This window comes from Macaca mulatta, chromosome 3 (assembly GCF_049350105.2).
Source record: "Macaca mulatta isolate MMU2019108-1 chromosome 3, T2T-MMU8v2.0, whole genome shotgun sequence".
In the NCBI taxonomy this organism is placed as follows: Eukaryota; Metazoa; Chordata; class Mammalia; order Primates; family Cercopithecidae; genus Macaca; species Macaca mulatta.
This window is the reverse complement of record NC_133408.1, coordinates 57,026,760-57,040,277: the sequence shown is the minus strand read 5'-3', so window position 1 is coordinate 57,040,277 and position 13,518 is coordinate 57,026,760. Positions and strand designations below refer to the sequence as shown.

The following is a 13,518-nucleotide window of genomic DNA, read 5'->3' as shown; positions in this document are numbered from 1 at the left end:
CAAACTCCTAGGCTCAAATGATTCTCCCATTTCAGCCTCCCAAAGTGTTAGGATTACAGGCATGACCCACCGTGTTCAGGCTGCATTCATCTTTAATAACGCATTTTGTTTTATAGGCTAGTTTGTTTGATACTAATGAAGTTACCCCAGCTTTCTGCCCTTTAGAATTTGCCTGACATAACCCTTTCCATCTTTTTAATTCAACACTTCATTCTCCTGAGGGTTTTTTTTTTTTTGAGATGGAGTCTCGCTCTGTCACCCAGGCTGGAGTGCAGGGGCTCGCTGCAACCCCTGCCTATTGCGCTGCACTGCAAGCTCGCTGCAATCTCGGCTCGCTGCAACCTCTGCCTCCCAGGTTCAAGCGATTCTCCTGCCTCAGCCTCCAGAGCAACTGGGACTACAGGCGCGCCACCACGCCCGGCTAATTTTTGTACTTTTAGTAAAGACGGGGTTTCACCATGTTGGCCAGAATGGTCTTGATCTCTTGACCTTGTGATCCACCCGCCTTGGCCTCCCAAGGTGCTGGTATTACAGGCATGAGCCACTGAGCATGGCCTTTTTTTTTGAGATGGAGTCTTGCTCTGTCACCTAGGCTGCAGTGCAGTGGCATGATCTTGGCTCACTACAACCTCCACCTCCCTGGTCCAACCAATTCTCCTGCCTCAGCCTCCTGAGTAGCTGGGATTATAGGTGCATGCTGCCACACCCGGCTAATTTTTTGTATTTTAATAAAGACCAGGTTTCACCGTGTTGCCCAGGCTGATCTTGAACTCATGAGGTCTGGCAATCTGCCCCCCTCGGCCTCCCAAAGTGCTGGGATTACAGGCGTGAGCCACTGTGCCCGGTGCTCTCCTGAGGTTTTTATGTGTCCCTTGAAAATGGAATACAGCTGGAGTTTTCAAAATTGAAGGTGGCAATCTCTGTCTTTTAACTGGAGAGTTAAATCCATTCATATTCATTGTAATTAATGATATATTTTTACTTATTTCTGCCATCTCTCTTTGTGCTTTCTGTATGTCTGGGCTCCTCAGTTTCCTGCTTTCTCCTCTACTTGCCTTTGCTTGGATTAGTTGTGTTTGGATGCTTTGTTGAAATGTTATCATATTTCATTGTTCCCCTCTACAGATTTAAAAATCACACTCCATTTCCATTATTTTATTGTTTACTCTTGAAGTTTAACCATTGACAACTTTGCAAAATCCAATTTTATAAAATATCTTAACATCTGCTTCCCCTCGATAAAATTCAAAGGCATTAGGATACCAGATCTGATCACTTCCTTCTAACTGTTCAGTACTTTGGTTGTATGTTTGCATTGCTCCCATGGTCCACCAATTTAAGAGTAAACTTTCTACCATGACTTTTTACTCTATGGTCCAACTTACCTTTTCAGGCATAACTCTTGCTTTTCTGGCTTAGTCTGATAGATGATATGAGGTTTCTCAACAACAGCCGACCGTCCAGCCTGCCTTCCCTGTATAAGCAGGATATTCTCTCCCTAGCCCCACCCTGTCTCCACTGGTTCCATATAGCCCCCACCCAGATATGATTCTTCCAACTTACATAATTTCATATTTTATAAATGTGTTTTTCTTTGCTATAGGTTTTTGTTATTGTTATTTTTAGCAGCATTCTACCCATTTTTATCCAACATAAGGACCAACGAAAGTATCTTGCAAAAATCAAATGCTCTATAAATGTCTTTGGAAGTGAATGGGATTACTCTAGGTTTGGCTCCTGGGCTCAAGAGGAGAAGTGAACATCATTATCCACACCCTAATGCATTAGGAAAAAACCCTCTGAGCTCAAATACAATTAATTCTCATTTAGGGGGAAAGAATTTTCCATTTGAGATGATCTAAGAGACACACACAACTATTAACCCAAATTTAACAGCCTTGAAATAAAACTAGAATATGCAGGTTATAGCCAGATAAACAAAAATCGGATAAATAATTGCAGAATGACTCCAGAACACAGCAAAATCCATCAGATTATCAATAAAAACATGGCTTGCAATTGCTTTCCTATTAAGGGCCTTTCTCCTGATTTTAATATCCAGCAGTCAGTGTAGAAAACAATGGCTAATGCAAAATGTAGGTTTCTTGGCTGGGCACAGTGGCTCACACCTGCAATCCCAGCACTTTGGGAGGGTGAGGCAGGAGGATCACTTGAGGATAGGAGTTCAAGGCCAGCCTGGGTAACATAGTGAAACATTGTCTTTATAAAAATAAAATAAAATAAATTAGCTGGGTATGGTGGCACATGCCTGTAGTCTCAGCTACTCGGGAGGCTGAGGCTTGAGCCCAGGAACTTAAGGCTGCAGTCAGCTATGACTGCACCACTGCATTCCAGCCTAGGTGACAGAGCAAGATCCTATCTCTAAAACAAACAAACACCAAAAAAGAAAAGTTCAGGTTTCCCAGCTTCTACTCAAGAGACAGAGAGATATATTCCATTAATTCAGATCTGCTTTGGAGTAAATTTATTTATTACTTGGTTAAAGCCCAGAAGAATGGTTTCTTATGACTGCAAGAACATGTGCATATTCTTGAAATTGACAGAGTTTCTCCTTCACTGTCCTGGGTGTTTACGAAGCTGGGCCAAGCTAAGAAAGAGGCAGCTCAGCAGTGGACAAGAGCCCCTCCAGGCTATCCTGAGAGCAAGGACCCAGTCCCAGGCACAGAGTTTACAGCCCTGAGAAGATGCTGTCTCCAGTGGTCTTTAGACATTTACAGAGGACGCTGCCTTTGGAAAATCCCAAATGCCCAATCCCAAACTGAATATAGAAAATAAATGTCTCACAGTGGACAGGTGGTGGCTGCCTGAGAGCTGGGTTTAGAAAAGGAGCATGAGAAATCCTTGAGGGAGATGGAAATGCTCTGAATCTTGATTTCAAGGGCAGCTTCGCAGGTGTACACACCTGTCAAAACTCATCAGATTGCACACTTTAAATGGATGCGCTGTATTGTATTTACCTTATGCTTCCATATAGTTGATTTAAAAATATATATGGGAGCTTAGAAAGCATGCTATGGAACCAGATGGTTTTTGCAGAGAGGGCCAGCTCCTGGGGACTGGGATGGTCCCAAGGGCCCTTCCCCGCTGGCTTCTCCCTTCTACCTCATCATGCTGGATATGACTCATCATGCTGGATTCAAGCATTATGTTTCCAGAAAATGCATTTGCTACTTGGAATGAATGGGGATACATCTTTGTGCCACAAAAACCTCAGGCTGATTTTCTTACAGAGACAGTTCTAGGAGTGGATAGATCGGGGCAGTTCCGATGGAGGCAGGATCTGGCCCACATGGCCTGTGGAGAGACCTGGGGCCTCTCTTGGTGTGGGGCACCAGGACGGGAGCTGGAAGAGCTGGGCGAGAGAGGGAATGCCTAGTCCACTCCGACTTCTAGGGGATCAGGAGGATATTCGTAAGCACATCTTCAAAGCAAACCTCTGACTGCTGAATTGGTTAAGGAAGCAAAGACTTTATTTCTCAATAGGACAGACCGCTGATAACATGAATTTCTTTTTTGTCTGTCTATGTGAAATGGGAAGGGAGGACTGTAACCTGGTGCAGCGTGGACATGCTAACAAGCACTGGCTTTCTGTACCACAGCTCAACGAGCTCACTTTCTTCACTTGCCAACTAGAGCAGCATTTCTGGCCTTGCTGTGTCATTAGAGAGAGAGGAGAGTATAATGGTTAAGGACTTGGACTCTGGGGTCTGCTTAGGAAATCCAGGCTCTGCTACTTAATGATTTTATGGTCCTCGACCAATTACTTTAGCCCTATGGGACTCTGCTTCCTCATTTTTCAAATGGGGATAATGGCCGGGCACGGTGGCTCACACCTGTAATCCCAGCACTTTGGGAGGCCGAGGTGGGCGAATCACTTGAGGTCAGAAGTTTGAGACCAGCCTGGCCAACATGGTGAAATCCCGTCTCTACTAACAATCCAAAAATTAACTGAACATGGTGGTGCACATCTGTAATCACAGCTACTCGGGAGGCTGAGGCAGGAGAATTGCTTGAACCCGGGTGGCAGAGGTTGCAGTGGGTTGAGACTGTGCAATGGCACTTCAGCCTGAGTGACAGAGTGAGACTCCATCGCAAAAAAAAAAGGGGGGGGGGGATAATGATAGATTACATCATAGGGCATTTATGGAGATTGATACGGTTTGGTTCTGTCCCCACCCAAATCTCATCTGGAATTGCAGCTCCCACAATTCCCGTGTTTTGTGGGAGGGACCAAGTGGGAGGTAACTGAAACATGGAGGCGGGTCTTTCCTGTGCTGTTCTCGAGATAGTGAATAAGTCTCACAAGATCTGATGGTTTTATAAAGGGGAGTTTCCCTGCACAAGCTCTCTTCTCTTGTCTGCTGCCATGTGAGACATCCCTTTCACCTTCCACCATGATTGTGAGGCCTCCCCAGCCATGTGGAACTGTGAGTCCACTAAACCTCCTTGTTTTGTAAATTGCCCCATCTCAGGTATGTCTTTATCAGCAGCATGAAAACGGACTAATATAGAGATTAAATAAAATAATTAGAAGCAACTGTGGATATTAGCTTCCCCGACCTCACCCACCATTGAATAACTGAGTCTTGCTCCAGCTTTACCAAGAACTTATTTTCTTTCCTATAGATTTTTTTTTGAACTTTTTAGAAAGTTCAGGGGTACAAGTGCAGGTTTGTTCTGTAGGTAAACTTGTGTCATGGGGGTTTGTTGTACAGCTTATTTCATCACCCAGGTATTAAGCCTAGTACCCATTAGTTATTTAATATTTTTCCTGATCCTCTCCCTCCTCCCACCCTCCATCCTCCAATAGGCCCCATTGTGTGTGTTGTGTGTGTGTTGTTCCCTTCTATGTGTCCAAGTGTTCTCATAATTCAGATCCTACTTAGAAGAGAGAAGTTATTTGGTTTTCTGTTCCTGTGTTACTTTGCTAAGGATAATGGCTTCCAGCTCCATCCACGTCCCTGCAATGGACAAGATTTCATTATTTTTTATGTCTATAAAGTATTCCATGATGTATATGTACCACATTTTTAAAATCCAGTCTATCATTGAAGGGACATACACATCAAAACCACAAATATGGATTTTCTTCCCAGGTTCCAATCTGGGATCCCACATTGCAGTTTTGGTCCTGTCTCCATATATATATACACACATATACACACACACACAATTTATATTATAGTATATACTTAAATATATACCTGTATACTTACAGTGTGTGAAGAAGACAAGGATGAAGAATTTTATGATGATCCACTTCCACTGAATACTAACACTATAAATATATAGGTATATATCTAAGTATATACTGTAACAAATACGTACTTATGGCTGGATGCGGTGGCTCACACACTTTGGGGGCCGAAGTGGGTGGATCACCTGCGGTCAGGAGTTCAAGACCAGCCTGGCCAACATGATGAAACCCCATCTCTGCTAAAAATACAAAAATTAGCTGGGCCTGGTGGCGGGCACCTGTAATCCCAGCTACTCGAGAGGCTGAGGCAGAAGAATCACCTGATCCCGGGAGGTGGAGGTTGCAGTGAGCTGAGATCACGCCACTGCACTCCAGCCTGCGTGCCAGAGTAAGATGCTGTCTCAAAAATAAAAAAATAAATAAAATAAAAATAAAAAAATTTGAAAAGTACTTGTATACATACACTGTGTATATATAATAAAATTGTTTATGTAACTTCTTTTATGTGTGTGTATATATATCACCATGAACTTACTGAAAATAATCATTCAACAGATTATTGATTATCTCTTCCACGGAGAAATCAAAGCTCTGTGAATCAGTCAGTGATGAGGCTACTGTGAGGTTCTGCATAGCTCTGCTGAGCCTCGTAGCATAAAGAGTAAGGCACTAAATCCATTTCCACCAGGAGGCTTTACGTCCCCCTCCTTGTCCTTCAGAAACAGTGATGTTGTTTCCTTTTTAATTCAGTGACACAAACACAGCCTAACAAATCAACGTATTTCTTTGAAAAACAGAAAAGCTGAAAGTAACCTTCAGTAATAATAATAGTTGTTGCAGGGTGGCAGAACATGGATGATTTAAATTTGTGTTTTTCAAACTCTCTGAAATGCTGTTGTGCCTTTGGTAAAAAAAAAAAAAAAAGAAGGGCCAGGCACAGTGACTCACACCTATAAATCCCAGCACTTTGGGAGGCTGAGGCAGGAGGATTGTGGGAGGCCAGGAGTTTGAGACCAGCCTGGTCAACACAGCGAGGCAACATAGCGAGACCCCATCTTTATAAAAAATTTAAAAATCAGCCAAGCATGGTGGTGTGTGGCTGTGGCCCAGCTACTTGGGAGGCAGAGGCGGGAGGATTGTTTGAACCCAGGAGGCTGAGGGTACAGTGAGCTCTGACTGTGATACTGCACTCCAGCCTGGGTGACAGAGAGAGACTCTGTTTCAGAAAGAAAAGGAAGGAAGGAAGGAACGAAGGAAGGAAGGAAGAAAGAAAGAAAGAAGAGAAGAGAAGAAAGAGAAAAAAGAAAATAATAAAAAAAGAGGAGCAGAAGTGACTTTCACTTATTTGGCTGTGGAATTTAATATCCCTGGGCAACGGAGAAAGGTTCAGCTGGTGACATGGCTGCCACTCTATTGTTCAATCTGAGTTCCTTATTTCAAGCCTAACATGAACACAAAACCTGCCTGAATGACTTTTTGTGCCTGGAGAAAAGTCAACTAAACTTCTAAGAAGACACAAAACTCTCAATTCACAATCTCCACTGGAAAACAATTTATGTCTGTCGTTGTGATTTCCTGGAAAGAATAGCTCATCAATCCATTCTGGCAGGAAAGAAATAGTACAGTAATTCCTCCTTAACCCTGAGTCTTCCTTAGGCAAAATAAAATACAGGCATATCTTGAGATATTGCAGGTTCAGTTGCAGACCACTGCAATATAGTGAATATAGCAACAAAAAAGCAAGTCACACAAATACATTGGTTTCCCAGTGCATAAAAAGTTATGTTTACACTATACTGTAGACTATTAAGTGTGCAGTAGCATGCCTTTTAAAAATGTGCATAGCTTAATTTAAAAATACTTCATGGCTAAAAATACTAGGGATCACCTGAGCCTTCAGTAAGCTGTAATCTTTTTGCTAATGGAGGGTCATGGCTTGATGTTGATGGCTGCTGACTGATCAGGGTGGCAGGGTGGTGGCTGCTGAATGTTGGGGTGGCTGTGGCAATTTCTTAAAATAAGAGAATAACAAAATTTGCTGCATTAATTGACTGTTTCCCTTCCATGAAATCACTCGCTGTAGCATCCAATGCTGGTTACTAGCGTTTTACCCACAGTAGCATTTCTTTCAAATTTGGAACCAATCCTCTCAAACCCTGCTGCTGATATATCACCTAAGTTTATGGAATATTCTAAATATTCTGTTGTGTCATTTCAACAATATTCACAACATCCTCATCAGTAGATTCCATCTCAAGAGACCACTGTCTTTGCTTATCCGTTAAGAAACAACTATTTTTCTGTTCATGTTTGATCATGAAATTGTAGCAACCAGTCCCCTCTACAGGCTCCATTTCAGTTCTAGTTCTCTTGCTGTTTCCACCACGTCTGCAGTTCCTTCCTCCACTGAAGCCTTGAAACCCTCAAAGTCATCTATGAGGGTTGGAGTCCACTTCTCCCACACTCCTGTTCATGTTGCTATTTTGGCCTTCCATGAATCACAAACATGCTTACTGGTATCTAAAATGGTAAATTCTTCCCAAAAAGCTTTCCATGGACTTTGCCCAGACCCATGAGAAGAATCACTATCTATGGCAGTGACAGCCTTACAAAATGAATTTCTTAAATACGACTTGAAGGTCAAAATTGCTCCTTGATCCATGGGCTGCAGAATGGATGTTGTGTTATCAGGCAAGAGAACAACATTCATCTCTTGGTACATATCCCTCAGAGCTCTTGGGTGACCGTTATCAATGGGCAGTGATATTGGGAAAGGAATCATATTTTTTCCTGAGAAGTGGGTCTGGACAGTGGGTTTAAGATAATCAGTAAACCGGCCAGGTGCGGTGGCTCACGCCTGTAATCCCAACACTTTGAGAGTCCAAGGAGGGCGGATCATGAGGTCAAGAGATCAAGACCATCCTGGCCAACCTGGTGAAACCCCGTCTCTACTAAAAATACAAAAATTAGTCGGGCGTGGTGGCGTGCACCTGTAGTCCCAGCTACTCAGGAGGCTGAGGCAGGAGAATCGCTTGAACCCGGGAGGCGGAGGTTGCAGTGAGCCGAGGTTGCACCACACACTCCAGCCTGGTGACAGAGTGAGACTCCATCTCAAAAAAAAAAAAAAAAAAAAAAAAAGATATTCAGTAAACCATGCTGTAAACAGATGCACTGATATCCAAGCTTTGTTGTTCCATTTCTAGGGCACAGGCAGAGTAGATTCAGCAACATTCTTAAGGGCCCTAGGATCTTCAAAATGGTAAATGAGTTTTGGCTTCAACTTAAAGTCACCAGCTGCATTCGCCTCTCACAAGAGTCAGGCTGTCCTTTGAGGCTTTCAAGTGAGGTACGGACTCTCTCCTCTCTAGGTGGGAAAGTCCTAGATGGTACCTTCTTCCAATAGAAGGCTGTTCTGTCTACGTTGAAAATCTGTTGTTGAATGCAGACACCTTCAGCAATGATCTTAGCTAGATCTTCCAGAGAACTGGCTGCAGTTTCTCCACCAGCACTCGCCGCTTCGCCTTGCACCTTTTATGTTACAGAGACTGCTTCTTAAGCCTCATGAGCCAACATCTGCTACCTTCAAACTCTTCTTCTGCGACTTCCTCAACCTCTTTTAGCCTTCATAGAATTAAAGAGAGCGAGGCCCTTGTTCTGGATTAGGCTTTTGGCTTAAGGGAATGTTGTGGCTGGGTATGGTCTAACCGTACCACTAAAATGACTCCCTGTGAACACAGAGGCTGTTTTGCTTTCTTTTTTTTTTTTTTTTTTTTTTTTTTTTGAGACAGAGTCTCACTGTGTCTCCCAGGCTGGAGTGCAGTGGCGTGATCTCGGCTCACTGCAAGCTCCGCCTCCTGGGTTCACGCCATTCTCCCGCCTCAGCCTCCCAAGTAGCTGAGACTACAGGCGCCCACCACCACGCCCGGCTAGTTTTTTGTATTTTTAGTACAGACGGGGTTTCACCATGTTAGCCAGGATGGTCTCGATCTCCTGACCTCGTGATCCACCCGCCTCGGCCTCCCAAAGTGCTGGGATTACAGGCTTGAGCCACCGCGCCCGGCCATGTTTTGCTTTCTTATCATTCGTGTGTTCACTGGAGTAGCATGTTTAATTTTCTTCAGTAACTTTTCCTTTGCATTCGTAACTTGGCAAATTATTTGGCACAAGAGGCCTAGCTTTCAGCCTTATTTGGCTTGTGACATGTCTTCCTCCCTAATCTTTTTTTTATATATATATATTTTTAGTAGAGATGGGGTTTCACCATGTTAGCGAGGATGGTCTTGATCTCCTGACCTCGTGATCTACCCGCATCAGCCTCCCAAAGTGCTGGGATTGCAGGCGTGAGCCACTGCGCCCAGCCTCCTCCCTAATCTTCACCATTTTTAGCTTTTGACTTCAAGTGACGGACCTGCAACACTGCCTTTCCCTTGAACACGTAGAGGCCATTATAGGGCTGTTAATTGGTCGAATTTCAACACTGCTGTGTCTCAGGGAATAGAGAGGCTCGAGAAGAGGGAGAGAGATAGGAGAATGGCCCGACAGAGGAGCCGTCAAACACACACATTTATGGTTCACGTTCGCGGTCCTGTATGGGTGCAGCTCATAGTGTCCCAAATAATTACAATAGTAACATCAAAGATACTGATCACAAACCACCATAACAGATATAATACTAATGAAAAAGCTTGAAATATTGCAACAATTACCAAAATGTGACACAGCGACTGGAGCGAGCAGGTGCTGTTGGAAAAATGGCACCCACAGACTTGCTTGATGTCATGTTGCCACAACCTTTCAATCTGTGAAAACATGCAATATCTACAAAGTCCCATAAAGTGAAACGCGATGAAAAGAGGTGTGCCTGTACATGTGCCTTTACTTCTGCACACTGACAGGCTGGAATCGCTGCAATCTTATGATGAAACAGGACTAGATATAAAGTTGTTTCTTTTTTTTTTGAGACAGAGTCTTGCTCTGTCACCCAGGCTGGAGTGCAGTGATGCGATCGCTCCTCACTGCAACCTCCGCCTCCCGGGTTCACGTCATTCTCCTGCCTCAGCCTCCCGAGTAGCTGGGACTACAGGCGCCCGCCACCGCGCCCAGCTAAATTTTTGTATTTTTAGTAGAGACGGGGTTTCACCGTGGTCTCGATCTCCTGACCTCTTGGTCTGCCCGCCTCCGCCTCCCAAAGTGCTGGGATTGCAGGCATGAGCCACCGCACCCGACCAGAGTTGTTTCTTAACGGATAAGCAAAGACAGTGGTCTCTTGAGACGGAATCTACTCCTGATGAAGATGTTGTGAATATTATTGAAATGATACAACAGAATATTTAGAATATTTCATAAACTTAGGTGATATATCAGCAGGAAATATTTAGGGACTCAAGCCTTCCTGTTGTCTGTACGTGGACCACTTCTCAGCGATAATCAGAAAAACGGAACTGGGGGTTGGAAACAGAAAAGAGAGGCAAAGCAGATGGCAGAGAAAGAGGCTTGGGTCCCCCAAAGCCTCGGGAAAATCTCAGCAAGCAGAAAGCATGTAAAACTGCGTTGCATGGAGGTCTGCAAAGAGGGTGGCTGCCAGGGGTGTACACACAGGCTGATGGAGGTGGGGCCTGGGAGGCGGGAACTAACAACCCGAAGTAATAAAACCAGAAACATTTTGAATATTTTGAGAGAAGATGAGTCAGAAGAGCAACAACAATAACAAAAAAGGCTGTTAATATTCACTGTCTGCATGCAATGAGGTAGGACGAATTTGTAAGTGTTGCATTGGAATGCAAAAGGAGGGATTTAAAAAAATATGGCATAAGAGATTGAAAATGGAAAATGAAAATAAGTGGTTCAGAACCTCTGTGGTGTTGAATTTCAGATCCACTGAACACCATCAGCATTTCCTCTCCTATTTTCTGTCTCATCTACCATTTGTGTGTGCAGCAGGTTTTCTCAGCATCAAAAGTATCTGGGTCAGGTGTGGTGGCTCACACCTATACCCCCAGCACTTGGGGAGGCTGAAGCGGGAGAATCTCTTGAGCCTAGGAGTTCGAGACCAGCCTGGGCAACATAGCAAGACCCCGTCTGTACAAATAATACAAAAAAATTAGCTAGGCATGGTGGCGTGCATCTGTAGTCTGGGAGACTGAGGTTGCAGTGAGCTATGACTGCACCACTGCACTCCAGCCTGGGTGACAGAGCAAGACCCTGTCATGAAATATATAATTAATTAATTTAAAAAAAAGTATCTGCCTTCAGTCCCTCAACTCTGTTTTCCACAAGGTCTACAGATGCCCTGATTTGACCCCCATGGTGATTTCTAGGTATTGGGTCCTCGTGGATGGAAAGGGATGACTGAGTTTGCTTCTTATCAAATGGGCGAGGCATATTCCCAGAATCTCAGGCCTGTTTTCTGCACCAAAGTCATCTTTTCTTGGGCGAAACTTCAATGTGCTCTCAAAGGCTGCGTTGCCTGAGCTCCGACACTTACATGATAGCATCTGGAAGCCAAGAGGCTGCTGGGTGTCATTCACTTCTGCGTTTTCCGACGACGACCGGGGTGCCTCCTACATGCTAATAGCTCGCTGGAGCCCCGTCACGCCAGCAGGGCACGGGTGCCTTATTGGCACAATGCATCATAATGACAAGGTGTTTGGATGATGTATCGCTTAAAAGATGAAGCCATCAGAGAATGAGTCCAAGATCAGATTGAATTTAATTATGGGATAAAAGAATCTCATCTGTCATTCTGGTGATGAATTAACTGAGAGGAGAAATGTGAGTCTCTTGGAAAAGGACGGAGAGGAGGAGGAAAATGTATTGACAGGGAGGACACACAGAGGAGAGGTCGCTAATACCCTTCCCTGAGCCTACTGAATCAGAAAGGTCCTGGGAACAGAGCTTCACACATTCCAACAGGGACTGCTACCCTCAGTTCCTTCCCACAGTGCACACCTCGCCTTATGAACATCTCACTACAGCCATAGTTGTTTCAAAGAGTGCCTGCTGAAATCTCCAGGGCCATTTCTTGCAAACCCTGTTAGTCATACCTTGTCCATGGTATGGGCTGTGGAGGGGCAGTGAGTCTCAACTCGGGGACAAAACCGCATCAGAATTTGCAGGAACGTGTTGGGTTTGAACATGTGCAGGTGCACAGGCAACTTCTACGAACACGTCCTCAACTACGGTTCTCAAAAGTGATTGTGATTTGTATAAAAGTACATGGAAAGCTGGGTCCATTGGCTTACACCTATAATCCCAGCACTTTGGGAGGCATTGATGGGTGGATCACTTGAGCCCAGGAGTTTGGGACCAGCCTGGACAACACAGTGAGATCCCCATCTCTACAAAAATTAAAAAAAAAAAAAATAGCCTCTCATGGTGGTATGTGACTGTAGTCCCAGCTGCTCAGGAGGCTAAGGCAGCAGGATTGCTTGAGCCCAGGAGTTCAAGGCCACAGTGAGCTCTGACGGCACCACTGTGCTCCAGCCTGGGTGACAGAGTGAGGTAGTGAGATGCTATCTCTAAACAAAAGAAATCTTTCAAAAAAGTATATGTGGGCAGAGGGAGGAGTGAACTACACAGAGGTTCAGGGGAATATTGAATTACTCTATATCTTGATTATGGTGTGATCATATGTGCCTGCCAAAACCTGCAAAACTATACATTATAAAGTGTAAACAGGCCGGGCACGATGGCTCACGCCTGTAATCCCAGAACTTTGGGAGGCCGAGGCGGGCGGATCACCTGAGGTCAGGAGTTCAAGACCAGCCTGGCTAACATGCTGAAACCCTGTCTCTACTAAAAATATAAAAATTAGCCAGGTGTGGGGGCAGGTGCCTGTAATCCCAGCTACTCAGGAGGCTGAGGTAGGAGAATCGCTTGAACGCAGGAGGCAGAGGTTGCAGCGAGCCAAGATCGTGCCACTGCACTGCAGCCTGGGTGACGGAGTGAGACTCTGTCTCAAAAAAAAAAAAAAAAAAAAAAAGAGTTTTAAAAACGAAAAAACAAAAAAACAAAAAACCCAAGAAACTTAATTATATAAAAACTAAGATAGCGTTATAAATTTTTAAAAAAAGAAATTAGGCTGGGACACTAGGCCTAAACAGGGCCTGTCCTGGGCAGACAGGAACATATGATCACCACCTATATGGCCTAACACATAGCCTTATCCAAAATACATGCTCGGCTGGATGTGAGGGTGATCTGGCTGCAACATCTGTCACTCCGTTGATGGCCAGGGTTAATTCAGCTGATTTGGCTGCATCTCTCCTGAAACTGCATGCCTGGTCGAAGAGGATGACCAT

General features: G+C 44.4%; 1 protein-coding gene across 3 annotated transcripts in view; it reads right to left on the bottom strand.

Annotated features, from left to right (window-relative positions):
- The window catches only part of GALNT17 (polypeptide N-acetylgalactosaminyltransferase 17), a 612,851-nt gene that overhangs the window by 13,783 nt on the left and 585,550 nt on the right, over nt 1-13,518 (bottom strand). The window contains exon 10 of one of the 3 annotated variants that reach the window (XM_015133353.3): nt 3,472-4,982. Within the exon in view, the coding sequence (XP_014988839.1) occupies nt 4,941-4,982 (42 nt within the window). The 3' untranslated portion in view covers nt 3,472-4,940. 3 annotated transcript variants of the gene reach the window in all.